This window comes from Haliotis cracherodii, unplaced genomic scaffold (assembly GCF_022045235.1).
Source record: "Haliotis cracherodii isolate W230 unplaced genomic scaffold, xgHalCrac1.p SCAF_9, whole genome shotgun sequence".
NCBI classification, from domain to species: domain Eukaryota; kingdom Metazoa; phylum Mollusca; class Gastropoda; order Lepetellida; family Haliotidae; genus Haliotis; species Haliotis cracherodii.
Window position 1 is genome coordinate 51,276,123 of NW_027266343.1, and position 26,410 is coordinate 51,302,532.

At 37.5% G+C, this 26,410-nt stretch overlaps 7 protein-coding genes across 7 annotated transcripts; all 7 read left to right on the forward strand.

Moving 5' to 3' along the window:
• Positions 1-775: 775 nt before the first annotated feature.
• Positions 776-1,367, forward strand: LOC139451938 (acanthoscurrin-1-like). The gene is made up of 2 exons (XM_071233222.1): positions 776-1,103; positions 1,351-1,367. The coding sequence occupies exons 1-2, from the start codon at positions 776-778 to the stop codon at positions 1,365-1,367; spliced, it is 345 nt and encodes a 114-aa protein (XP_071089323.1).
• Positions 1,368-4,742: 3,375 nt separating this feature from the next.
• Positions 4,743-5,355, forward strand: LOC139451940 (acanthoscurrin-1-like). Its single transcript, XM_071233223.1, has 2 exons — positions 4,743-5,091; positions 5,339-5,355. The coding sequence occupies exons 1-2, from the start codon at positions 4,743-4,745 to the stop codon at positions 5,353-5,355; spliced, it is 366 nt and encodes a 121-aa protein (XP_071089324.1).
• A 3,376-nt stretch (positions 5,356-8,731) lies between these two features.
• LOC139451941 (acanthoscurrin-1-like) lies at positions 8,732-9,344 on the forward strand. The gene is made up of 2 exons (XM_071233224.1): positions 8,732-9,080; positions 9,328-9,344. The coding sequence occupies exons 1-2, from the start codon at positions 8,732-8,734 to the stop codon at positions 9,342-9,344; spliced, it is 366 nt and encodes a 121-aa protein (XP_071089325.1).
• Positions 9,345-12,720: 3,376 nt separating this feature from the next.
• Positions 12,721-13,417, forward strand: LOC139451942 (acanthoscurrin-1-like). Its single transcript, XM_071233225.1, has 2 exons — positions 12,721-13,153; positions 13,401-13,417. Exons 1-2 carry the CDS (start codon positions 12,721-12,723, stop codon positions 13,415-13,417), a joined length of 450 nt encoding a protein of 149 aa, XP_071089326.1.
• Positions 13,418-16,822: 3,405 nt separating this feature from the next.
• LOC139451943 (acanthoscurrin-1-like) lies at positions 16,823-17,519 on the forward strand. Its single transcript, XM_071233227.1, has 2 exons — positions 16,823-17,255; positions 17,503-17,519. Exons 1-2 carry the CDS (start codon positions 16,823-16,825, stop codon positions 17,517-17,519), a joined length of 450 nt encoding a protein of 149 aa, XP_071089328.1.
• A 3,405-nt stretch (positions 17,520-20,924) lies between these two features.
• LOC139451944 (acanthoscurrin-1-like) lies at positions 20,925-21,516 on the forward strand. Its single transcript, XM_071233228.1, has 2 exons — positions 20,925-21,252; positions 21,500-21,516. The coding sequence occupies exons 1-2, from the start codon at positions 20,925-20,927 to the stop codon at positions 21,514-21,516; spliced, it is 345 nt and encodes a 114-aa protein (XP_071089329.1).
• Positions 21,517-24,926: 3,410 nt separating this feature from the next.
• LOC139451945 (acanthoscurrin-1-like) lies at positions 24,927-25,539 on the forward strand. The gene is made up of 2 exons (XM_071233229.1): positions 24,927-25,275; positions 25,523-25,539. Exons 1-2 carry the CDS (start codon positions 24,927-24,929, stop codon positions 25,537-25,539), a joined length of 366 nt encoding a protein of 121 aa, XP_071089330.1.
• Positions 25,540-26,410: the final 871 nt, after the last annotated feature.

Below are 26,410 nucleotides of genomic sequence, written 5' to 3' on the forward strand. Positions count from 1 at the left end.
GTGTGTTGCGTCAGTTTTCTGGTCTCTTGTTATGTCGTATCACACAGATGCATTATAATGTCTGATGTATGCTGCTCCCACATCATATATTTACTGGATACACCCTTTTCAGACCGTTATCGAATATTTACTTGATATAGGTTAAACGTTGAGTATCGAGGACTGTTTGAAATGCAGTTAGACGATGCCAGAGAGAGTGTGTCTGTTTGCCACCTTTATATACGTTGTCTTGTACTTCCTTAATCGATGTTCATGTATATCAGCTCGCATGTGTACCCGTAGGGTGATAACCTCGGGCCCTTTGATGCGAAAAGAATGCTTACTTTACACCATTAAACTGAGGTGCGTTACCTGGAAGTGGCCAGCCAAAGATAAATCAATCACGTATAATTCACAAATGGTATATATAAAGGATGGGGGAAATGTTCCATCATCTCTTATCTTCACCTGCCGTTGAGACACAGATACGAGTCAAGACCAAGCTGTAAGTACTATTTTAAGGTTTGCTTGTGATATATATGTATACTTTTAATGTTTGATTCATCTGCTGCGCATCTGGCTGTTTTCAATCTTTATGTTGAGCTAATTCATAAAAGTACAAATATGTAACATAAAACGTTCTTGTAAATTGGGAAATATATGAATGCAGGTGAAAGTAAAACTGATAACATAATTCACAATGAGTGGTGTGAACTGAATTTACCAGATGAGTAACGATAACATGCTATTTCCCTTTCTTGACAACGATTTTCACGTTGCTCAATAGATACTCAAAATGATGAAGATAGTCGCCGCTCTTGTTGCCTGCCTGGCTGTTACCGCCTTTGCCGAGCCTACCGGTCTGTATGGTGGAATTGGCGGGTTGAAAGGAGGACTGGGCGGAATTGGCTACGGAATGGGTGGATTGTACGGAGGCCTTGGAGGTCTGTACGGAGGCTATGGAGGTCTGTATGGAGGCATGGGAGGTCTATACGGAGGCGTGGGAGGTCTATACGGAGGCGTGGGAGGTCTATACGGAGGCATGGGAGGTCTGTACGGAGGACTTGGAGGCTATGGTGGTCTCTACGGCGGAATTGGAGGATACGGAATGGGATTGGGAAAAGGTATTTCACAAAATATGATATCATTTGTTTATCGTATCCCACTTTCAGTCTCGTTTGCAAAATTATATAATTTACCTATATGGTATTATTATTTTACGCGACAAAGCTGATGACTTTTACAAAACATCTTTAAAATTATTCTCTGCATTCTCTAATATTTGGTTTAGCTTATCATGCAGCTAGTTTCAAGACTTCGTTGTGACTTATCCATATATCCCAACTTTATTCTACTATTTTTTTGTTTCAGGTATCGGCTATTATTGAGTTATTATCATCTACAGTGTGATGCTGGCTATTTATGTATATTCTCAAACCAATGGAATTGGTTCAATAAAATCTTGTCATATTTATTTACGCCTTGAAATTTGTTTGAGAATCTGAAAACTGAATTGAATGTTCACAATGGAAGAGTGATCTATGTTTCTCCATATTGTAAACTCTGGACATTGTACGTGTTGTAGACCAATATCCAAGCACTTAAATGATATTGCGTTTTACTTCAAGCTAAGATATCAACTACTGAAATGTGTATTAAGTTCCTTAGGAAACCGGACATGATGATAAGAGGAGGGATTTTATGCTTGATATATCTCCCACAAAATGTCACTTACCCGAGTTCATGTTTCACGGGAATGTATCATTTGGGCTGCCACGAAAGGGTTTGATGGCCATTTGAAGTACCATAATATCTGCAATTGGCTGTCTGTATTTCAATTTGCATTTTAAAAACACGCAGCGAAACAAATAAGCAGGGGTATCAATTTTGGTCAAAGCGTTCATTAACGGGATCAAGGGGTAGACAGTGTGCACTGTATTGAAATTCAAATGTGTGTGCTGTCCTTGAAAATGAGCGAAAGTTGTATTCAGAATACAATCTACATGTTGTTATGGCGCTTTGTATAAATAATATCTGAGCTGCTGCAATGAAACAGCGAAAGCCATGGTGATGTAGAGCATCAAAACAAATGTTGCAAGATTCCTACTGCTTTGGTTAGAAGAGAATGCATACAGTTGGAATTTCCATGACAGTAACATATCTTTACAGTTTATTAATAACACAAACAAAACGATCGAATTCAAAAGTAACTATTGAATACGCTTGTCCGGGTGTAGCTTATCAAACTACAAATTATTTGTAATTTCCATCAAACATGTACTTCTTGATTTGATGATGCAATTTAACTTTTTGCATACTGCTTATGTAATTAATAGGAGAAGTATCTATATAGATATATAGTTGTGTGTTTATTAACCACCTTCCCTGTAGGCGCTATTTGTAAAATACATATTGATTAAATCAGACCGCGAAGTTTAAGATTCCGAACTGGATTGGTAGGATTGAAGATTACAATAAACAAACAAATAGCTAATATATCCCTTTTGTTGGATTACAACGCAAAAGTGACAATCATTTATCAATACAAAGGAGATTGCATTTGGTAACTGTAGAGAGTGAAATTCAGCGGAATAAATGGTCCAACTTTAAAGCCTGTCATAAGTCTTTCTAACAACAACCAGACTGTAAAAACAAGTCGTTTGATCATGTCTATCTTTGAAAACACCTTTGTGTTATACTTTAAGAGCATTTTCTTCTGAAAACACACGTCTTTACTTTTAGATGTACGGTTTTTCTGGGAAACCCTTATATAGTTACACATTGTCAAACTGATTTGCGCGTGTTTTATTCTTGGTATGAGTTTTGGTTTAAACACGCCTTAAAAGAACACAGTCATCACTGTCACTACTGCTTCATCATGTCAAGGGCATACTTAAAGGGTAGCGGCGATTTATATTCTTTCTTCTAATGTTTAGAACCAAAGACTCACCCGAAGATTAAAACACGTTAAAGTGAGTTATTTGCAACAGTGATTAAGTATATATGCAAATGTATGAATGGCTGAGACATTGTCAAAAGACAACATTCTCCCAATCTGGCACACAATGGAACTGACGGAGGAGCTCATGAAACACCCAACAAATATATACAAATATAAACTATTCATTAACACCTGGTGACATCACTTATATTCAGTATATGTTTTAGCACAATCTTGCCTTTTACACCCAATGAAATCTGTTTCAACAGATAATGGAGCCTGATTTTTCTCTGGCGTTGACGATTTATGTAGTTAAAGGGTCATCATTGAATGATTATTATATCAATATTCAGGCGTTATCTATAGAAATTGAGATAACAAATTGAGTGATGCTCGTATTATTACAAATGCCTTGATAATGAAGTGTACAATTATCAAGATGATATGTTGAAAATAAGAGAGTTCTCTCAAGAAACGCAGTTGCAAATAAAAGCCACATAACCCTGTTCAGAATCATTCGAAACCTCTGCTCGAAGCAAAGACTATTGTACGATTTCGACTTTAATGATCACACGCATGTGCGTAGGAATGACTACCAGATAGTGATGATACCTGGCGGTTGCCAAAAAGTAAGCGTATCCTGCCCCAACGGTTCCTCCGTCACAAACACATACAAAGACGAGAAAACAAGCTGTTGTTCATATGTCAATCATGTTTTCAGAAGATATTGGTGTACTTTAGGCTTTTAACAGATATTACACGCATAAAAAGATGTTGTGAGTATTCATAGTGACAGTCCCTTTGTGAGAAGAAACCAATATATGTACCTATCAGTTAGGAAATAAAGCTGTTGTAGTTTATTGTTATTGTGCAGTAAGATAAATAAAATTCGGGGAGAATAATGTAGTATCTGGGGACTTCTGCAGTATATTCAGCAGAAGCTATTTTCTTGTGAGCAGGCTGCTGTATTACACGGAAACGGTTAGTATAGTTGACCCCGTGTGGTACAGTGCTACTGCTGTACTGTGGTGAGGCTGTACTAGTGTGTTGCGTCAGTTTTCTGGTCTCTTGTTATGTCGTATCACACAGATGCATTATAATGTCTGATGTATGCTGCTCCCACATCATATATTTACTGGATACACCCTTTTCAGACCGTTATCGAATATTTACTTGATATAGGTTAAACGTTGAGTATCGAGGACTGTTTGAAATGCAGTTAGACGATGCCAGAGAGAGTGTGTCTGTTTGCCACCTTTATATACGTTGTCTTGTACTTCCTTAATCGATGTTCATGTATATCAGCTCGCATGTGTACCCGTAGGGTGATAACCTCGGGCCCTTTGATGCGAAAAGAATGCATACTTTACACCATTAAACTGAGGTTCGTTACTTACCTGGAAGTGGCCAGCCAAAGATAAATCAATCACGTATAATTCACAAATGGTATATATAAAGGATGGGGGAAACTGTTCCATCATCTCTTATCTTCACCTGCCGTTGAGACACAGATACGAGTCAAGACCAAACTGTAAGTACTATTTTAAGGTTTGCTTGTGATATATATGTATACTTTTAATGTTTGATTCATCTGCTGCCCATCTGGCTGTTTTCAATCTTTATGTTGAGCTAATTCATAAAAGTACAAATATGTAACATAAAACGTTCTTGTAAATTGGGAAATATATGAATGCAGGTGAAAGTAAAACTGATAACATAATTCACAATGAGTGGTGTAAACTGAATGTACCAGATGAGTAACGATAACATGCTATTTCCCTTTCTTGACAACGATTTTCACTTTACTCAACAGATACTCAAAATGATGAAGATAGTCGCCGCTCTTGTTGCCTGCCTGGCTGTTACCGCTTTTGCCGAGCCTACCGGTCTGTATGGTGGAATTGGCGGGTTGAAAGGAGGACTGGGCGGAATTGGCTACGGAATGGGTGGATTGTACGGAGGCCTTGGAGGTCTGTACGGAGGCTATGGAGGTCTGTACGGAGGCATGGGAGGTCTATACGGAGGCGTGGGAGGTCTATACGGAGGCGTGGGAGGTCTATACGGAGGCGTGGGAGGTCTATACGGAGGCATGGGAGGTCTGTACGGAGGACTTGGAGGCTATGGTGGTCTCTACGGCGGAATTGGAGGATACGGAATGGGATTGGGAAAAGGTATTTCACAAAATATGATATCATTTGTTTATCGTATCCCACTTTCAGTCTCGTTTGCAAAATTATATAATTTACCTATATGGTATTATTATTTTACGCGACAAAGCTGATGACTTTTACAAAACATCTTTAAAATTATTCTCTGCATTCTCTAATATTTGGTTTAGCTTATCATGCAGCTAGTTTCAAGACTTCGTTGTGACTTATCCATATATCCCAACTTTATTCTACTATTTTTTTGTTTCAGGTATCGGCTATTATTGAGTTATTATCATCTACAGTGTGATGCTGGCTATTTATGTATATTCTCAAACCAATGGAATTGGTTCAATAAAATCTTGTCATATTTATTTACGCCTTGAAATTTGTTTGAGAATCTGAAAACTGAATTGAATGTTCACAATGGAAGAGTGATCTATGTTTCTCCATATTGTAAACTCTGGACATAGTACGTGTTGTAGACCAATATCCAAGCACTTAAATGATATTGCGTTTCACTTCAAGCTAAGATATCAACTACTGAAATGTGTATTAAGTTCCTGAGGAAACCGGACATGATGATAAGAGGAGGGATTTTATGCTTGATATATCTCTCAACAAAATGTCACTTACCCGAGTTCATGTTTCACGGGAATGTATCATTTGGGCTGCCACGAAAGGGTTTGATGGCCATTTGAAGTACCATAATATCTGCAATTGGCTGTCTGTATTTCAATTTGCATTTTAAAAACACGCAGCGAAACAAATAAGCAGGGGTATCAATTTTGGTCAAAGCGTTCATTAACGGGATCAAGGGGTAGACAGTGTGCACTGTATTGAAATGCAAATGTGTGTGCTGTCCTTGAAAATGAGCGAAAGTTGTATTCAGAATACAATCTACATGTTGTTATGGCGCTTTGTATAAATAATATCTGAGCTGCTGCAATGAAACAGCGAAAGCCATGGTGATGTAGAGCATCAAAACAAATGTTGCAAGATTCTTACTGCTTTGGTTAGAAAGGAATGCATACAGTTGGAATTTCCATGACAGTAAAATATCTTTACAGTTTATTAATAACACAAACAAAACGATTGAATTCAAAAGTAACTATTAAAAACGCTTGTCCGGGTGTAGCTTATCAAACTACAAATTATTTGTAATTTCCATCAAACATGTACTTCTTGATTTGATGATGCAATTTAACATTTTGCATACTGCTTATGTAATTAATAGGAGAAGTATCTATATAGATATATAGTTGTGTGTTTATTAACCACCTTCCCTGTAGGCGCTATTTGTAAAATACATATTGATTAAATCAGACCGCAAAGTTTAAGATTCCGAACTGGATTGGTAGGATTGAAGATTACAATAAACAAACAAATAGCTAATATATCCCTTTTGTTTGATTACAACGCAAAAGTGACAATCATTTATCAATACAAAGGAGATTGCATTTGGTAACTGTAGAGAGTGAAATTCAGCGGAATAAATGGTCCAACTTTAAAGCCTGTCATAAGTCTTTATAACAACAACCAGACTGTAAAAACAAGTCGTTTGATCATGTCTATCTTTGAAAACACCTTTGTGTTATACTTTAAGAGCATTTTCTTCTGAAAACACACGTCTTTACTTTTAGATGTACGGTTTTTCTGGGAAACCCTTATATAGTTACACATTGTCAAACTGATTTGCGCGTGTTTTATTCTTGGTATGAGTTTTGGTTTAAACACGCCTTAAAAGAACACAGTCATCACTGTCACTACTGCTTCATAATGTCAAGGGCATACTTAAAGGGTAGCGGCGATTTATATTCTTTCTTCTAATGTTTAGAACCAAAGACTCACCCGAAGATTAAAACACGTTAAAGTGAGTTATTTGCAACAGTGATTAAGTATATATGCAAATGTATGAATGGCTGAGACATTGTCAAAAGACAACATTCTCCCAATCTGGCACACAATGGAACTGACGGAGGAGCTCATGAAACACCCAACAAATATATACAAATATAAACTATTCATTAACACCTGGTGACATCACTTATATTCAGTATATGTTTTAGCACAATCTTGCCTTTTACACCCAATAAATTCTGTTTCAACAGATAATGGAGCCTGATTTTTCTCTGGCGTTGACGATTTATGTAGTTAAAGGGTCATCATTGAATGATTATTATATCAATATTCAGGCGTTATCTATAGAAATTGAGATAACAAATTGAGTGATGCTCGTATTATTACAAATGCCTTGATAATGAAGTGTACAATTATCAAGATGATATGTTGAAAATAAGAGAGTTCTCTCAAGAAACGCAGTTGCAAATAAAAGCCACATAACCCTGTTCAGAATCATTCGAAACCTCTGCTCGAAGCAAAGACTATTGTACGATTTCGACTTTAATGATCACACGCATGTGCGTAGGAATGACTACCAGATAGTGATGATACCTGGCGGTTGCCAAAAAGTAAGCGTATCCTGCCCCAACGGTTCCTCCGTCACAAACACATACAAAGACGAGAAAACAAGCTGTTGTTCATATGTCAATCATGTTTTCAGAAGATATTGGTGTACTTTAGGCTTTTAACAGATATTACACGCATAAAAAGATGTTGTGAGTATTCATAGTGACAGTCCCTTTGTGAGAAGAAACCAATATATGTACCTATCAGTTAGGAAATAAAGCTGTTGTAGTTTATTGTTATTGTGCAGTAAGATAAATAAAATTCGGGGAGAATAATGTAGTATCTGGGGACTTCTGCAGTATATTCAGCAGAAGCTATTTTCTTGTGAGCAGGCTGCTGTATTACACGGAAACGGTTAGCATAGTTGACCCCGTGTGGTACAGTGCTACTGCTGTACTGTGGTGAGGCTGTACTAGTGTGTTGCGTCAGTTTTCTGGTCTCTTGTTATGTCGTATCACACAGATGCATTATAATGTCTGATGTATGCTGCTCCCACATCATATATTTACTGGATACACCCTTTTCAGACCGTTATCGAATATTTACTTGATATAGGTTAAACGTTGAGTATCGAGGACTGTTTGAAATGCAGTTAGACGATGCCAGAGAGAGTGTGTCTGTTTGCCACCTTTATATACGTTGTCTTGTACTTCCTTAATCGATGTTCATGTATATCAGCTCGCATGTGTACCCGTAGGGTGATAACCTCGGGCCCTTTGATGCGAAAAGAATGCATACTTTACACCATTAAACTGAGGTTCGTTACTTACCTGGAAGTGGCCAGCCAAAGATAAATCAATCACGTATAATTCACAAATGGTATATATAAAGGATGGGGGAAACTGTTCCATCATCTCTTATCTTCACCTGCCGTTGAGACACAGATACGAGTCAAGACCAAACTGTAAGTACTATTTTAAGGTTTGCTTGTGATATATATGTATACTTTTAATGTTTGATTCATCTGCTGCCCATCTGGCTGTTTTCAATCTTTATGTTGAGCTAATTCATAAAAGTACAAATATGTAACATAAAACGTTCTTGTAAATTGGGAAATATATGAATGCAGGTGAAAGTAAAACTGATAACATAATTCACAATGAGTGGTGTAAACTGAATGTACCAGATGAGTAACGATAACATGCTATTTCCCTTTCTTGACAACGATTTTCACTTTACTCAACAGATACTCAAAATGATGAAGATAGTCGCCGCTCTTGTTGCCTGCCTGGCTGTTACCGCTTTTGCCGAGCCTACCGGTCTGTATGGTGGAATTGGCGGGTTGAAAGGAGGACTGGGCGGAATTGGCTACGGAATGGGTGGATTGTACGGAGGCCTTGGAGGTCTGTACGGAGGCTATGGAGGTCTGTACGGAGGCATGGGAGGTCTATACGGAGGCGTGGGAGGTCTATACGGAGGCGTGGGAGGTCTATACGGAGGCGTGGGAGGTCTATACGGAGGCATGGGAGGTCTGTACGGAGGACTTGGAGGCTATGGTGGTCTCTACGGCGGAATTGGAGGATACGGAATGGGATTGGGAAAAGGTATTTCACAAAATATGATATCATTTGTTTATCGTATCCCACTTTCAGTCTCGTTTGCAAAATTATATAATTTACCTATATGGTATTATTATTTTACGCGACAAAGCTGATGACTTTTACAAAACATCTTTAAAATTATTCTCTGCATTCTCTAATATTTGGTTTAGCTTATCATGCAGCTAGTTTCAAGACTTCGTTGTGACTTATCCATATATCCCAACTTTATTCTACTATTTTTTTGTTTCAGGTATCGGCTATTATTGAGTTATTATCATCTACAGTGTGATGCTGGCTATTTATGTATATTCTCAAACCAATGGAATTGGTTCAATAAAATCTTGTCATATTTATTTACGCCTTGAAATTTGTTTGAGAATCTGAAAACTGAATTGAATGTTCACAATGGAAGAGTGATCTATGTTTCTCCATATTGTAAACTCTGGACATAGTACGTGTTGTAGACCAATATCCAAGCACTTAAATGATATTGCGTTTCACTTCAAGCTAAGATATCAACTACTGAAATGTGTATTAAGTTCCTGAGGAAACCGGACATGATGATAAGAGGAGGGATTTTATGCTTGATATATCTCTCAACAAAATGTCACTTACCCGAGTTCATGTTTCACGGGAATGTATCATTTGGGCTGCCACGAAAGGGTTTGATGGCCATTTGAAGTACCATAATATCTGCAATTGGCTGTCTGTATTTCAATTTGCATTTTAAAAACACGCAGCGAAACAAATAAGCAGGGGTATCAATTTTGGTCAAATCGTTCATTAACGGGATCAAGGGGTAGACAGTGTGCACTGTATTGAAATGCAAATGTGTGTGCTGTCCTTGAAAATGAGCGAAAGTTGTATTCAGAATACAATCTACATGTTGTTATGGCGCTTTGTATAAATAATATCTGAGCTGCTGCAATGAAACAGCGAAAGCCATGGTGATGTAGAGCATCAAAACAAATGTTGCAAGATTCTTACTGCTTTGGTTAGAAAGGAATGCATACAGTTGGAATTTCCATGACAGTAAAATATCTTTACAGTTTATTAATAACACAAACAAAACGATTGAATTCAAAAGTAACTATTAAAAACGCTTGTCCGGGTGTAGCTTATCAAACTACAAATTATTTGTAATTTCCATCAAACATGTACTTCTTGATTTGATGATGCAATTTAACATTTTGCATACTGCTTATGTAATTAATAGGAGAAGTATCTATATAGATATATAGTTGTGTGTTTATTAACCACCTTCCCTGTAGGCGCTATTTGTAAAATACATATTGATTAAATCAGACCGCAAAGTTTAAGATTCCGAACTGGATTGGTAGGATTGAAGATTACAATAAACAAACAAATAGCTAATATATCCCTTTTGTTTGATTACAACGCAAAAGTGACAATCATTTATCAATACAAAGGAGATTGCATTTGGTAACTGTAGAGAGTGAAATTCAGCGGAATAAATGGTCCAACTTTAAAGCCTGTCATAAGTCTTTATAACAACAACCAGACTGTAAAAACAAGTCGTTTGATCATGTCTATCTTTGAAAACACCTTTGTGTTATACTTTAAGAGCATTTTCTTCTGAAAACACACGTCTTTACTTTTAGATGTACGGTTTTTCTGGGAAACCCTTATATAGTTACACATTGTCAAACTGATTTGCGCGTGTTTTATTCTTGGTATGAGTTTTGGTTTAAACACGCCTTAAAAGAACACAGTCATCACTGTCACTACTGCTTCATCATGTCAAGGGCATACTTAAAGGGTAGCGGCGATTTATATTCTTTCTTCTAATGTTTAGAACCAAAGACTCACCCGAAGATTAAAACATGTTAAAGTGAGTTATTTGCAACAGTGATTAAGTATATATGCAAATGTATGAATGGCTGAGACATTGTCAAAAGACAACATTCTCCCAATCTGGCACACAATGGAACTGACGGAGGAGCTCATGAAACACCCAACAAATATATACAAATATAAACTATTCATTAACACCTGGTGACATCACTTATATTCAGTATATGTTTTAGCACAATCTTGCCTTTTACACCCAATGAAATCTGTTTCAACAGATAATGGAGCCTGATTTTTCTCTGGCGTTGACGATTTATGTAGTTAAAGGGTCATCATTGAATGATTATTATATCAATATTCAGGCGTTATCTATAGAAATTGAGATAACAAATTGAGTGATGCTCGTATTATTACAAATGCCTTGATAATGAAGTGTACAATTATCAAGATGATATGTTGAAAATAAGAGAGTTCTCTCAAGAAACGCAGTTGCAAATAAAAGCCACATAACCCTGTTCAGAATCATTCGAAACCTCTGCTCGAAGCAAAGACTATTGTACGATTTCGACTTTAATGATCACACGCATGTGCGTAGGAATGACTACCAGATAGTGATGATACCTGGCGGTTGCCAAAAAGTAAGCGTATCCTGCCCCAACGGTTCCTCCATCACAAACACATACGAAGACGAGAAAACAAGCTGTTGTTCATATGTCAATCATGTTTTCAGAAGATATTGGTGTACTTTAGGCTTTTAACAGATATTACACGCATAAAAAGATGTTGTGAGTATTCATAGTGACAGTCCCTTTGTGAGAAGAAACCAATATATGTACCTATCAGTTAGGAAATAAAGCTGTTGTAGTTTATTGTTATTGTGCAGTAAGATAAATAAAATTCGGGGAGAATAATGTAGTATCTGGGGACTTCTGCAGTATATTCAGCAGAAGCTATTTTCTTGTGAGCAGGCTGCTGTATTACACGGAAACGGTTAGCATAGTTGACCCCGTGTGGTACAGTGCTACTGCTGTACTGTGGTGAGGCTGTACTAGTGTGTTGCGTCAGTTTTCTGGTCTCTTGTTATGTCGTATCACACAGATGCATTATAATGTCTGATGTATGCTGCTCCCACATCATATATTTACTGGATACACCCTTTTCAGACCGTTATCGAATATTTACTTGATATAGGTTAAACGTTGAGTATCGAGGACTGTTTGAAATGCAGTTAGACGATGCCAGAGAGAGTGTGTCTGTTTGCCACCTTTATATACGTTGTCTTGTACTTCCTACATCGATGTTCATGTATATCAGCTCGCATGTGTACCCGTAGGGTGATAACCTCGGGCCCTTTGATGCGAAAAGAATGCTTACTTTACACCATTAAACTGAGGTGCGTTACTTACCTGGAAGTGGCCAGCCAAAGATAAATCAATCACGTATAATTCACAAATGGTATATATAAAGGATGGGGGAAACTGTTCCATCATCTCTTATCTTCACCTGCCGTTGAGACACAGATACGAGTCAAGACCAAACTGTAAGTACTATTTTAAGGTTTGCTTGTGATATATATGTATACTTTTAATGTTTGATTCATCTGCTGCCCATCTGGCTGTTTTCAATCTTTATGTTGAGCTAATTCATAAAAGTACAAATATGTAACATAAAACGTTCTTGTAAATTGGGAAATATATGAATGCAGGTGAAAGTAAAACTGATAACATAATTCACAATGAGTGGTGTGAACTGAATGTACCAGATGAGTAACGATAACATGCTATTTCCCTTTCTTGACAACGATTTTCACTTTACTCAACAGATACTCAAAATGATGAAGATAGTCGCCGCTCTTGTTGCCTGCCTGGCTGTTACCGCCTTTGCCGAGCCTACCGGTCTGTATGGTGGAATTGGCGGGTTGAAAGGAGGACTGGGCGGAATTGGCTACGGAATGGGTGGATTGTACGGAGGCCTTGGAGGTCTGTACGGAGGCTATGGAGGTCTGTACGGAGGCATGGGAGGTCTATGTGGAGGCGTGGGAGGTCTATACGGAGGCGTGGGAGGTCTATACGGAGGCGTGGGAGGTCTATACGGAGGCATGGGAGGTCTATGTGGAGGCGTGGGAGGTCTATACGGAGGCGTGGGAGGTCTATACGGAGGCGTGGGAGGTCTATACGGAGGCATGGGAGGTCTGTACGGAGGACTTGGAGGCTATGGTGGTCTCTACGGCGGAATTGGAGGATACGGAATGGGATTGGGAAAAGGTATTTCACAAAATATGATATCATTTGTTTATCGTATCCCACTTTCAGTCTCGTTTGCAAAATTATATAATTTACCTATATGGTATTATTATTTTACGCGACAAAGCTGATGACTTTTACAAAACATCTTTAAAATTATTCTCTGCATTCTCTAATATTTGGTTTAGCTTATCATGCAGCTAGTTTCAAGACTTCGTTGTGACTTATCCATATATCCCAACTTTATTCTACTATTTTTTTGTTTCAGGTATCGGCTATTATTGAGTTATTATCATCTACAGTGTGATGCTGGCTATTTATGTATATTCTCAAACCAATGGAATTGGTTCAATAAAATCTTGTCATATTTATTTACGCCTTGAAATTTGTTTGAGAATCTGAAAACTGAATTGAATGTTCACAATGGAAGAGTGATCTATGTTTCTCCATATTGTAAACTCTGGACATAGTACGTGTTGTAGACCAATATCCAAGCACTTAAATGATATTGCGTTTCACTTCAAGCTAAGATATCAACTACTGAAATGTGTATTAAGTTCCTGAGGAAACCGGACATGATGATAAGAGGAGGGATTTTATGCTTGATATATCTCTCAACAAAATGTCACTTACCCGAGTTCATGTTTCACGGGAATGTATCATTTGGGCTGCCACGAAAGGGTTTGATGGCCATTTGAAGTACCATAATATCTGCAATTGGCTGTCTGTATTTCAATTTGCATTTTAAAAACACGCAGCGAAACAAATAAGCAGGGGTATCAATTTTGGTCAAATCGTTCATTAACGGGATCAAGGGGTAGACAGTGTGCACTGTATTGAAATGCAAATGTGTGTGCTGTCCTTGAAAATGAGCGAAAGTTGTATTCAGAATACAATCTACATGTTGTTATGGCGCTTTGTATAAATAATATCTGAGCTGCTGCAATGAAACAGCGAAAGCCATGGTGATGTAGAGCATCAAAACAAATGTTGCAAGATTCTTACTGCTTTGGTTAGAAGGGAATGCATACAGTTGGAATTTCCATGACAGTAACATATCTTTACAGTTTATTAATAACACAAACAAAACGATTGAATTCAAAAGTAACTATTAAAAACGCTTGTCCGGGTGTAGCTTATCAAACTACAAATTATTTGTAATTTCCATCAAACATGTACTTCTTGATTTGATGATGCAATTTAACATTTTGCATACTGCTTATGTAATTAATAGGAGAAGTATCTATATAGATATATAGTTGTGTGTTTATTAACCACCTTCCCTGTAGGCGCTATTTGTAAAATACATATTGATTAAATCAGACCGCGAAGTTTAAGATTCCGAACTGGATTGGTAGGATTGAAGATTACAATAAACAAACAAATAGCTAATATATCCCTTTTGTTTGATTACAACGCAAAAGTGACAATCATTTATCAATACAAAGGAGATTGCATTTGGTAACTGTAGAGAGTTATGTTTAGCTGAATAAATGGTCCAACTTTAAAGCTTGCCATAAGTCTTTATAACAACAACCAGACTGAAAAAACAAGTCGTTTGATCGTGTCTATCTTTGAAAACACCTTTGTGTTATACTTTAAGAGCATTTTCTTCTGAAAACACACGTCTTTACTTTTAGATGTACGGTTTTTCTGGGAAACCCTTATACACTTACACATTGACACGAATGTCAAACTGATTTGCGCGTGTTTTATTCTTGGTATGAGTTTTGGTTTAAACACGCCTTAAAAGAACACAGTCATCACCATCACTATCACTACTGCTTCATCATGTCAAGGGCATACTTAAAGGGTAGCGGCGATTTATATTCTTTCTTCTAATGTTTAGAACCAAAGACTCACCCGAAGATTAAAACACGTTAAAGTGAGTTATTTGCAACAGTGATTAAGTATATATGCAAATGTATGAATGGCTGAGACATTGTCAAAAGACAACATTCTCCCAATCTGGCACACAATGGAACTGACGGAGGAGCTCATGAAACACCCAACAAATATATACAAATATAAACTATTCATTAACACCTGGTGACATCACTTATATTCAGTATATGTTTTAGCACAATCTTGCCTTTTACACCCAATGAAATCTGTTTCAACAGATAATGGAGCCTGATTTTTCTCTGGCGTTGACGATTTATGTAGTTAAAGGGTCATCATTGAATGATTATTATATCAATATTCAGGCGTTATCTATAGAAATTGAGATAACAAATTGAGTGATGCTCGTATTATTACAAATGCCTTGATAATGAAGTGTACAATTATCAAGATGATATGTTGAAAATAAGAGAGTTCTCTCAAGAAACGCAGTTGCAAATAAAAGCTACATAACCCTGTTCAGAATCATTCGAAACCTCTGCTCGAAGCAAAGACCATTGTACGATTTCGACTTTAATGATCACACGCATGTGCGTATGAATGTCTACCAGATAGTGATGATACCTGGCGGTTGCCAAAAAGTAAGCGTATCCTGCCCCAACGGTTCCTCCGTCACAAACACATACAAAGACAAGTCAAGAAAGACGAGAAAACAAGCTGTTGTTCATATGTCAATCATGTTTTCAGAAGATATTGGTGTACTTTAGGCTTTTAACAGATATTACACGCATAAAAAGATGTTGTGAGTATTCATAGTGACAGTCCCTTTGTGAGAAGAAACCAATATATGTACCTATCAGTTAGGAAATAAAGCTGTTGTAGTTTATTGTTATTGTGCAGTAAGATAAATAAAATTCGGGGAGAATAATGTAGTATCTGGGGACTTCTGCAGTATATTCAGCAGAAGCTATTTTCTTGTGAGCAGGCTGCTGTATTACACGGAAACGGTTAGCATAGTTGACCCCGTGTGGTACAGTGCTACTGCTGTACTGTGGTGAGGCTGTACTAGTGTGTTGCGTCAGTTTTCTGGTCTCTTGTTATGTCGTATCACACAGATGCATTATAATGTCTGATGTATGCTGCTCCCACATCATATATTTACTGGATACACCCTTTTCAGACCGTTATCGAATATTTACTTGATATAGGTTAAACGTTGAGTATCGAGGACTGTTTGAAATGCAGTTAGACGATGCCAGAGAGAGTGTGTCTGTTTGCCACCTTTATATACGTTGTCTTGTACTTCCTACATCGATGTTCATGTATATCAGCTCGCATGTGTACCCGTAGGGTGATAACCTCGGGCCCTTTGATGCGAAAAGAATGCTTACTTTACACCATTAAACTGAGGTGCGTTACTTACCTGGAAGTGGCCAGCCAAAGATAAATCAATCACGTATAATTCACAAATGGTATATATAAAGGATGGGGGAAACTGTTCCATCATCTCTTATCTTCACCTGCCGTTGAGACACAGATACGAGTCAAGACCAAACTGTAAGTACTATTTTAAGGTTTGCTTGTGATATATATGTATACTTTTAATGTTTGATTCATCTGCTGCCCATCTGGCTGTTTTCAATCTTTATGTTGAGCTAATTCATAAAAGTACAAATATGTAACATAAAACGTTCTTGTAAATTGGGAAATATATGAATGCAGGTGAAAGTAAAACTGATAACATAATTCACAATGAGTGGTGTGAACTGAATGTACCAGATGAGTAACGATAACATGCTATTTCCCTTTCTTGACAACGATTTTCACTTTACTCAACAGATACTCAAAATGATGAAGATAGTCGCCGCTCTTGTTGCCTGCCTGGCTGTTACCGCCTTTGCCGAGCCTACCGGTCTGTATGGTGGAATTGGCGGGTTGAAAGGAGGACTGGGCGGAATTGGCTACGGAATGGGTGGATTGTACGGAGGCCTTGGAGGTCTGTACGGAGGCTATGGAGGTCTGTACGGAGGCATGGGAGGTCTATGTGGAGGCGTGGGAGGTCTATACGGAGGCGTGGGAGGTCTATACGGAGGCGTGGGAGGTCTATACGGAGGCATGGGAGGTCTATGTGGAGGCGTGGGAGGTCTATACGGAGGCGTGGGAGGTCTATACGGAGGCGTGGGAGGTCTATACGGAGGCATGGGAGGTCTGTACGGAGGACTTGGAGGCTATGGTGGTCTCTACGGCGGAATTGGAGGATACGGAATGGGATTGGGAAAAGGTATTTCACAAAATATGATATCATTTGTTTATCGTATCCCACTTTCAGTCTCGTTTGCAAAATTATATAATTTACCTATATGGTATTATTATTTTACGCGACAAAGCTGATGACTTTTACAAAACATCTTTAAAATTATTCTCTGCATTCTCTAATATTTGGTTTAGCTTATCATGCAGCTAGTTTCAAGACTTCGTTGTGACTTATCCATATATCCCAACTTTATTCTACTATTTTTTTGTTTCAGGTATCGGCTATTATTGAGTTATTATCATCTACAGTGTGATGCTGGCTATTTATGTATATTCTCAAACCAATGGAATTGGTTCAATAAAATCTTGTCATATTTATTTACGCCTTGAAATTTGTTTGAGAATCTGAAAACTGAATTGAATGTTCACAATGGAAGAGTGATCTATGTTTCTCCATATTGTAAACTCTGGACATAGTACGTGTTGTAGACCAATATCCAAGCACTTAAATGATATTGCGTTTCACTTCAAGCTAAGATATCAACTACTGAAATGTGTATTAAGTTCCTGAGGAAACCGGACATGATGATAAGAGGAGGGATTTTATGCTTGATATATCTCTCAACAAAATGTCACTTACCCGAGTTCATGTTTCACGGGAATGTATCATTTGGGCTGCCACGAAAGGGTTTGATGGCCATTTGAAGTACCATAATATCTGCAATTGGCTGTCTGTATTTCAATTTGCATTTTAAAAACACGCAGCGAAACAAATAAGCAGGGGTATCAATTTTGGTCAAATCGTTCATTAACGGGATCAAGGGGTAGACAGTGTGCACTGTATTGAAATGCAAATGTGTGTGCTGTCCTTGAAAATGAGCGAAAGTTGTATTCAGAATACAATCTACATGTTGTTATGGCGCTTTGTATAAATAATATCTGAGCTGCTGCAATGAAACAGCGAAAGCCATGGTGATGTAGAGCATCAAAACAAATGTTGCAAGATTCTTACTGCTTTGGTTAGAAGGGAATGCATACAGTTGGAATTTCCATGACAGTAACATATCTTTACAGTTTATTAATAACACAAACAAAACGATTGAATTCAAAAGTAACTATTAAAAACGCTTGTCCGGGTGTAGCTTATCAAACTACAAATTATTTGTAATTTCCATCAAACATGTACTTCTTGATTTGATGATGCAATTTAACATTTTGCATACTGCTTATGTAATTAATAGGAGAAGTATCTATATAGATATATAGTTGTGTGTTTATTAACCACCTTCCCTGTAGGCGCTATTTGTAAAATACATATTGATTAAATCAGACCGCGAAGTTTAAGATTCCGAACTGGATTGGTAGGATTGAAGATTACAATAAACAAACAAATAGCTAATATATCCCTTTTGTTTGATTACAACGCAAAAGTGACAATCATTTATCAATACAAAGGAGATTGCATTTGGTAACTGTAGAGAGTTATGTTTAGCTGAATAAATGGTCCAACTTTAAAGCTTGCCATAAGTCTTTATAACAACAACCAGACTGAAAAAACAAGTCGTTTGATCGTGTCTATCTTTGAAAACACCTTTGTGTTATACTTTAAGAGCATTTTCTTCTGAAAACACACGTCTTTACTTTTAGATGTACGGTTTTTCTGGGAAACCCTTATACACTTACACATTGACACGAATGTCAAACTGATTTGCGCGTGTTTTATTCTTGGTATGAGTTTTGGTTTAAACACGCCTTAAAAGAACACAGTCATCACCATCACTATCACTACTGCTTCATCATGTCAAGGGCATACTTAAAGGGTAGCGGCGATTTATATTCTTTCTTCTAATGTTTAGAACCAAAGACTCACCCGAAGATTAAAACACGTTAAAGTGAGTTATTTGCAACAGTGATTAAGTATATATGCAAATGTATGAATGGCTGAGACATTGTCAAAAGACAACATTCTCCCAATCTGGCACACAATGGAACTGACGGAGGAGCTCATGAAACACCCAACAAATATATACAAATATAAACTATTCATTAACACCTGGTGACATCACTTATATTCAGTATATGTTTTAGCACAATCTTGCCTTTTACACCCAATGAAATCTGTTTCAACAGATAATGGAGCCTGATTTTTCTCTGGCGTTGACGATTTATGTAGTTAAAGGGTCATCATTGAATGATTATTATATCAATATTCAGGCGTTATCTATAGAAATTGAGATAACAAATTGAGTGATGCTCGTATTATTACAAATGCCTTGATAATGAAGTGTACAATTATCAAGATGATATGTTGAAAATAAGAGAGTTCTCTCAAGAAACGCAGTTGCAAATAAAAGCTACATAACCCTGTTCAGAATCATTCGAAACCTCTGCTCGAAGCAAAGACCATTGTACGATTTCGACTTTAATGATCACACGCATGTGCGTATGAATGTCTACCAGATAGTGATGATACCTGGCGGTTGCCAAAAAGTAAGCGTATCCTGCCCCAACGGTTCCTCCGTCACAAACACATACAAAGACAAGTCAAGAAAGACGAGAAAACAAGCTGTTGTTCATATGTCAATCATGTTTTCAGAAGATATTGGTGTACTTTAGGCTTTTAACAGATATTACACGCATAAAAAGATGTTGTGAGTATTCATAGTGACAGTCCCTTTGTGAGAAGAAACCAATATATGTACCTATCAGTTAGGAAATAAAGCTGTTGTAGTTTATTGTTATTGTGCAGTAAGATAAATAAAATTCGGGGAGAATAATGTAGTATCTGGGGACTTCTGCAGTATATTCAGCAGAAGCTATTTTCTTGTGAGCAGGCTGCTGTATTACACGGAAACGGTTAGCATAGTTGACCCCGTGTGGTACAGTGCTACTGCTGTACTGTGGTGAGGCTGTACTAGTGTGTTGCGTCAGTTTTCTGGTCTCTTGTTATGTCGTATCACACAGATGCATTATAATGTCTGATGTATGCTGCTCCCACATCATATATTTACTGGATACACCCTTTTCAGACCGTTATCGAATATTTACTTGATATAGGTTAAACGTTGAGTATCGAGGACTGTTTGAAATGCAGTTAGACGATGCCAGAGAGAGTGTGTCTGTTTGCCACCTTTATATACGTTGTCTTGTACTTCCTACATCGATGTTCATGTATATCAGCTCGCATGTGTACCCGTAGGGTGATAACCTCGGGCCCTTTGATGCGAAAAGAATGCTTACTTTACACCATTAAACTGAGGTGCGTTACTTACCTGGAAGTGGCCAGCCAAAGATAAATCAATCACGTATAATTCACAAATGGTATATATAAAGGATGGGGGAAACTGTTCCATCATCTCTTATCTTCACCTGCCGTTGAGACACAGATACGAGTCAAGACCAAACTGTAAGTACTATTTTAAGGTTTGCTTGTGATATATATGTATACTTTTAATGTTTGATTCATCTGCTGCGCATCTGGCTGTTTTCAATCTTTATGTTGAGCTAATTCATAAAAGTACAAATATGTAACATAAAACGTTCTTGTAAATTGGGAAATATATGAATGAAGGTGAAAGTAAAACTGATAACATAATTCACAATGAGTGGTGTGAACTGAATGTACCAGATGAGTAACGATAACATGCTATTTCCCTTTCTTGACAACGATTTTCACGTTACTCAACAGATACTCAAAATGATGAAGATAGTCGCCGCTCTTGTTGCCTGCCTGGCTGTTACCGCCTTTGCCGAGCCTACCGGTCTGTATGGTGGAATTGGCGGGTTGAAAGGAGGACTGGGCGGAATTGGCTACGGAATGGGTGGATTGTACGGAGGCCTTGGAGGTCTGTACGGAGGCTATGGAGGTCTGTACGGAGGCATGGGTGGTCTATACGGAGGCGTGGGAGGTCTATACGGAGGCGTGGGAGGTCTATACGGAGGCATGGGAGGTCTGTACGGAGGACTTGGAGGCTATGGTGGTCTCTACGGCGGAATTGGAGGATACGGAATGGGATTGGGAAAAGGTATTTCACAAAATATGATATCATTTGTTTATCGTATCCCACTTTCAGTCTCGTTTGCAAAATTATATAATTTACCTATATGGTATTATTATTTTACGCGACAAAGCTGATGACTTTTACAAAACATCTTTAAAATTATTCTCTGCATTCTCTAATATTTGGTTTAGCTTATCATGCAGCTAGTTTCAAGACTTCGTTGTGACTTATCCATATATCCCAACTTTATTCTACTATTTTTTTGTTTCAGGTATCGGCTATTATTGAGTTATTATCATCTACAGTGTGATGCTGGCTATTTATGTATATTCTCAAACCAATGGAATTGGTTCAATAAAATCTTGTCATATTTATTTACGCCTTGAAATTTGTTTGAGAATCTGAAAACTGAATTGAATGTTCACAATGGAAGAGTGATCTATGTTTCTCCATATTGTAAACTCTGGACATAGTACGTGTTGTAGACCAATATCCAAGCACTTAAATGATATTGCGTTTCACTTCAAGCTAAGATATCAACTACTGAAATGTGTATTAAGTTCCTGAGGAAACCGGACATGATGATAAGAGGAGGGATTTTATGCTTGATATATCTCCCACAAAATGTCACTTACCCGAGTTCATGTTTCACGGGAATGTATCATTTGGGCTGCCACGAAAGGGTTTGATGGCCATTTGAAGTACCATAATATCTGCAATTGGCTGTCTGTATTTCAATTTGCATTTTAAAAACACGCAGCGAAACAAATAAGCAGGGGTATCAATTTTGGTCAAAGCGTTCATTAACGGGATCAAGGGGTAGACAGTGTGCACTGTATTGAAATTCAAATGTGTGTGCTGTCCTTGAAAATGAGCGAAAGTTGTAGAAAGAATACAATCTATATGTTGTTATGGTGCTTTGTATAAATAATATCTGAGCTGCTGCAATGAAACAGCGAAAGCCATGGTGATGTAGAGCATCAAAACAAATGTTGCAAGATTCTTACTGCTTTGGTTAGAAGGGAATGCATACAGTTGGAATTTCCATGACAGTAAAATATCTTTACAGTTTATTAATAACACAAACAAAACGATTGAATTCAAAAGTAACTATTAAAAACGCTTGTCCGGGTGTAGCTTATCAAACTACAAATTATTTGTAATTTCCATCAAACATGTACTTCTTGATTTGATGATGCAATTTAACATTTTGCATACTGCTTATGTAATTAATAGGAGAAGTATCTATATAGATATATAGTTGTGTGTTTATTAACCACCTTCCCTGTAGGCGCTATTTATAAAATACATATTGATTAAATCAGACCGCGAAGTTTAAGATTCCGAACTGGATTGGTAGGATTGAAGATTACAATAAACAAACAAATAGCTAATATATCCCTTTTGTTTGATTACAACGCAAAAGTGACAATCATTTATCAATACAAAGGAGATTGCATTTGGTAACTGTAGAGAGTTATGTTTAGCTGAATAAATGGTCCAACTTTAAAGCTTGCCATAAGTCTTTATAACAACAACCAGACTGTAAAAACAAGTCGTTTGATCATGTCTATCTTTGAAAACACCTTTGTGTTATACTTTAAGAGCATTTTCTTCTGAAAACACACGTCTTTACTTTTAGATGTACGGTTTTTCTGGGAAACCCTTATACACTTACACATTGACACGAATGTCAAACTGATTTGCGCGTGTTTTATTCTTGGTATGAGTTTTGGTTTAAACACGCCTTAAAAGAACACAGTCATCACCATCACTATCACTACTGCTTCATCATGTCAAGGGCATACTTAAAGGGTAGAGGCGATTTATATTCTTTCTTCTAATGTTTAGAACCAAAGACTCACCCGAAGATTAAAACACGTTAAAGTGAGTTATTTGCAACAGTGATTAAGTATATATGCAAATGTATGAATGGCTGAGACATTGTCAAAAGACAACATTCTCCTAATCTGGCACACAATGGAACTGACGGAGGAGCTCATGAAACACCCAACAAATATATACAAATATAAACTATTCATTAACACCTGGTGACATCTTTCATATTCAGTATATGTTTTAGCACAATCTTGCCTTTTACACCCAATGAAATCTGTTTCAGCAGATAATGGGGCCTGATTATTCTCTGGCGTTGACGATTTATGTAGTTAAAGGGTCATCATTGAATGATTATTATATCAATATTCAGGCGTTATCTATAGAAATTGAGATAACAAATTGAGTGATGCTCGTATTATTACAAATGCCTTGATAATGAAGTGTACAATTATCAAGATGATATGTTGAAAATAAGAGAGTTCTCTCAAGAAACGCAGTTGCAAATAAAAGCTACATAACCCTGTTCAGAATCATTCGAAACCTCTGCTCGAAGCAAAGACCATTGTACGATTTCGACTTTAATGATCACACGCATGTGCGTAGGAATGACTACCAGATAGTGATGATACCTGGCGGTTGCCAAAAAGTAAGCGTATCCTGCCCCAACGGTTCCTCCGTCACAAACACATACAAAGACAAGTCAAGAAAGACGAGAAAACAAGCTGTTGTTCATATGTCAATCATGTTTTCAGAAGATATTGGTGTACTTTAGGCTTTTAACAGATATTACACGCATAAAAAGATGTTGTGCACGTGAGTATTCATAGTGACAGTCCCTTTGTGAGAAGAAACCAATATATGTACCTATCAGTTAGGAAATAAAGCTGTTGTAGTTTATTGTTATTATGCAGTAAGATAAATAAAATTCGGGGAGAATAATGTAGTATCTGGGGACTTCTGCAGTATATTCAGCAGAAGCTATTTTCTTGTGAGCAGGCTGCTGTATTACACGGAAACGGTTAGCATAGTTGACCCCGTGTGGTACAGTGCTACTGCTGTACTGTGGTGAGGCTGTACTAGTGTGTTGCGTCAGTTTTCTGGTCTCTTGTTATGTCGTATCACACAGATGCATTATAATGTCTGATGTATGCTGCTCCCACATCATATATTTACTGGATACACCCTTTTCAGACCGTTATCGAATATTTACTTGATATAGGTTAAACGTTGAGTATCGAGGACTGTTTGAAATGCAGTTAGACGATGCCAGAGAGAGTGTGTCTGTTTGCCACCTTTATATACGTTGTCTTGTACTTCCTTAATCGATGTTCATGTATATCAGCTCGCATGTGTACCCGTAGGGTGATAACCTCGGGCCCTTTGATGCGAAAAGAATGCTTACTTTAAACCATTAAACTGAGGTGCGTTACTTACCTGGAAGTGGCCAGCCAAAGATAAATCAATCACGTATAATTCACAAATGGTATATATAAAGGATGGGGGAAACTGTTCCATCATCTCTTATCTTCACCTGCCGTTGAGACACAGATACGAGTCAAGACCAAACTGTAAGTACTATTTTAAGGTTTGCTTGTGATATATATGTATACTTTTAATGTTTGATTCATCTGCTGCGCATCTGGCTGTTTTCAATCTTTATGTTGAGCCAATTCATAAAAGTACAAATATGTAACATAAAACGTTCTTGTAAATTGGGAAATATATGAATGCAGGTGAAAGTAAAACTGATAACATAATTCACAATGAGTGGTGTGAACTGAATGTACCAGATAAGTAACGATAACATGCTATTTCCCTTTCTTGACAACGATTTTCACGTTACTCAACAGATACTCAAAATGATGAAGATAGTCGCCGCTCTTGTTGCCTGCCTGGCTGTTACCGCCTTTGCCGAGCCTACCGGTCTGTATGGTGGAATTGGCGGGTTGAAAGGAGGACTGGGCGGAATTGGCTACGGAATGGGTGGATTGTACGGAGGCCTTGGAGGTCTGTACGGAGGCTATGGAGGTCTGTACGGAGGCATGGGAGGTCTATACGGAGGCGTGGGAGGTCTATACGGAGGCGTGGGAGGTCTATACGGAGGCGTGGGAGGTCTATACGGAGGCATGGGAGGTCTGTACGGAGGACTTGGAGGCTATGGTGGTCTCTACGGCGGAATTGGAGGATACGGAATGGGATTGGGAAAAGGTATTTCACAAAATATGATATCATTTGTTTATCGTATCCCACTTTCAGTCTCGTTTGCAAAATTATATAATTTACCTATATGGTATTATTATTTTACGCGACAAAGCTGATGACTTTTACAAAACATCTTTAAAATTATTCTCTGCATTCTCTAATATTTGGTTTAGCTTATCATGCAGCTAGTTTCAAGACTTCGTTGTGACTTATCCATATATCCCAACTTTATTCTACTATTTTTTTGTTTCAGGTATCGGCTATTATTGAGTTATTATCATCTACAGTGTGATGCTGGCTATTTATGTATATTCTCAAACCAATGGAATTGGTTCAATAAAATCTTGTCATATTTATTTACGCCTTGAAATTTGTTTGAGAATCTGAAAACTGAATTGAATGTTCACAATGGAAGAGTGATCTATGTTTCTCCATATTGTAAACTCTGGACATAGTACGTGTTGTAGACCAATATCCAAGCACTTAAATGATATTGCGTTTCACTTCAAGCTAAGATATCAACTACTGAAATGTGTATTAAGTTCCTGAGGAAACCGGACATGATGATAAGAGGAGGGATTTTATGCTTGATATATCTCCCACAAAATGTCACTTACCCGAGTTCATGTTTCACGGGAATGTATCATTTGGGCTGCCACGAAAGGGTTTGATGGCCATTTGAAGTACCATAATATCTGCAATTGGCTGTCTGTATTTCAATTTGCATTTTAAAAACACGCAGCGAAACAAATAAGCAGGGGTATCAATTTTGGTCAAAGCGTTCATTAACGGGATCAAGGGGTAGACAGTGTGCACTGTATTGAAATTCAAATGTGTGTGCTGTCCTTGAAAATGAGCGAAAGTTGTAGAAAGAATACAATCTATATGTTGTTATGGTGCTTTGTATAAATAATATCTGAGCTGCTGCAATGAAACAGCGAAAGCCATGGTGATGTAGAGCATCAAAACAAATGTTGCAAGATTCTTACTGCTTTGGTTAGAAGGGAATGCATACAGTTGGAATTTCCATGACAGTAAAATATCTTTACAGTTTATTAATAACACAAACAAAACGATTGAATTCAAAAGTAACTATTAAAAACGCTTGTCCGGGTGTAGCTTATCAAACTACAAATTATTT

What these genes read in the sequence shown, in the direction of transcription:
- LOC139451938 (XM_071233222.1), top strand. Translation starts at nt 776, where the DNA reads ATGATGAAGATAGTCGCCGCTCTTGTTGCCTGCCTGGCTGTTACCGCC.
- LOC139451940 (XM_071233223.1), top strand. Translation starts at nt 4,743, where the DNA reads ATGATGAAGATAGTCGCCGCTCTTGTTGCCTGCCTGGCTGTTACCGCT.
- LOC139451941 (XM_071233224.1), top strand. Translation starts at nt 8,732, where the DNA reads ATGATGAAGATAGTCGCCGCTCTTGTTGCCTGCCTGGCTGTTACCGCT.
- LOC139451942 (XM_071233225.1), top strand. Translation starts at nt 12,721, where the DNA reads ATGATGAAGATAGTCGCCGCTCTTGTTGCCTGCCTGGCTGTTACCGCC.
- LOC139451943 (XM_071233227.1), top strand. Translation starts at nt 16,823, where the DNA reads ATGATGAAGATAGTCGCCGCTCTTGTTGCCTGCCTGGCTGTTACCGCC.
- LOC139451944 (XM_071233228.1), top strand. Translation starts at nt 20,925, where the DNA reads ATGATGAAGATAGTCGCCGCTCTTGTTGCCTGCCTGGCTGTTACCGCC.
- LOC139451945 (XM_071233229.1), top strand. Translation starts at nt 24,927, where the DNA reads ATGATGAAGATAGTCGCCGCTCTTGTTGCCTGCCTGGCTGTTACCGCC.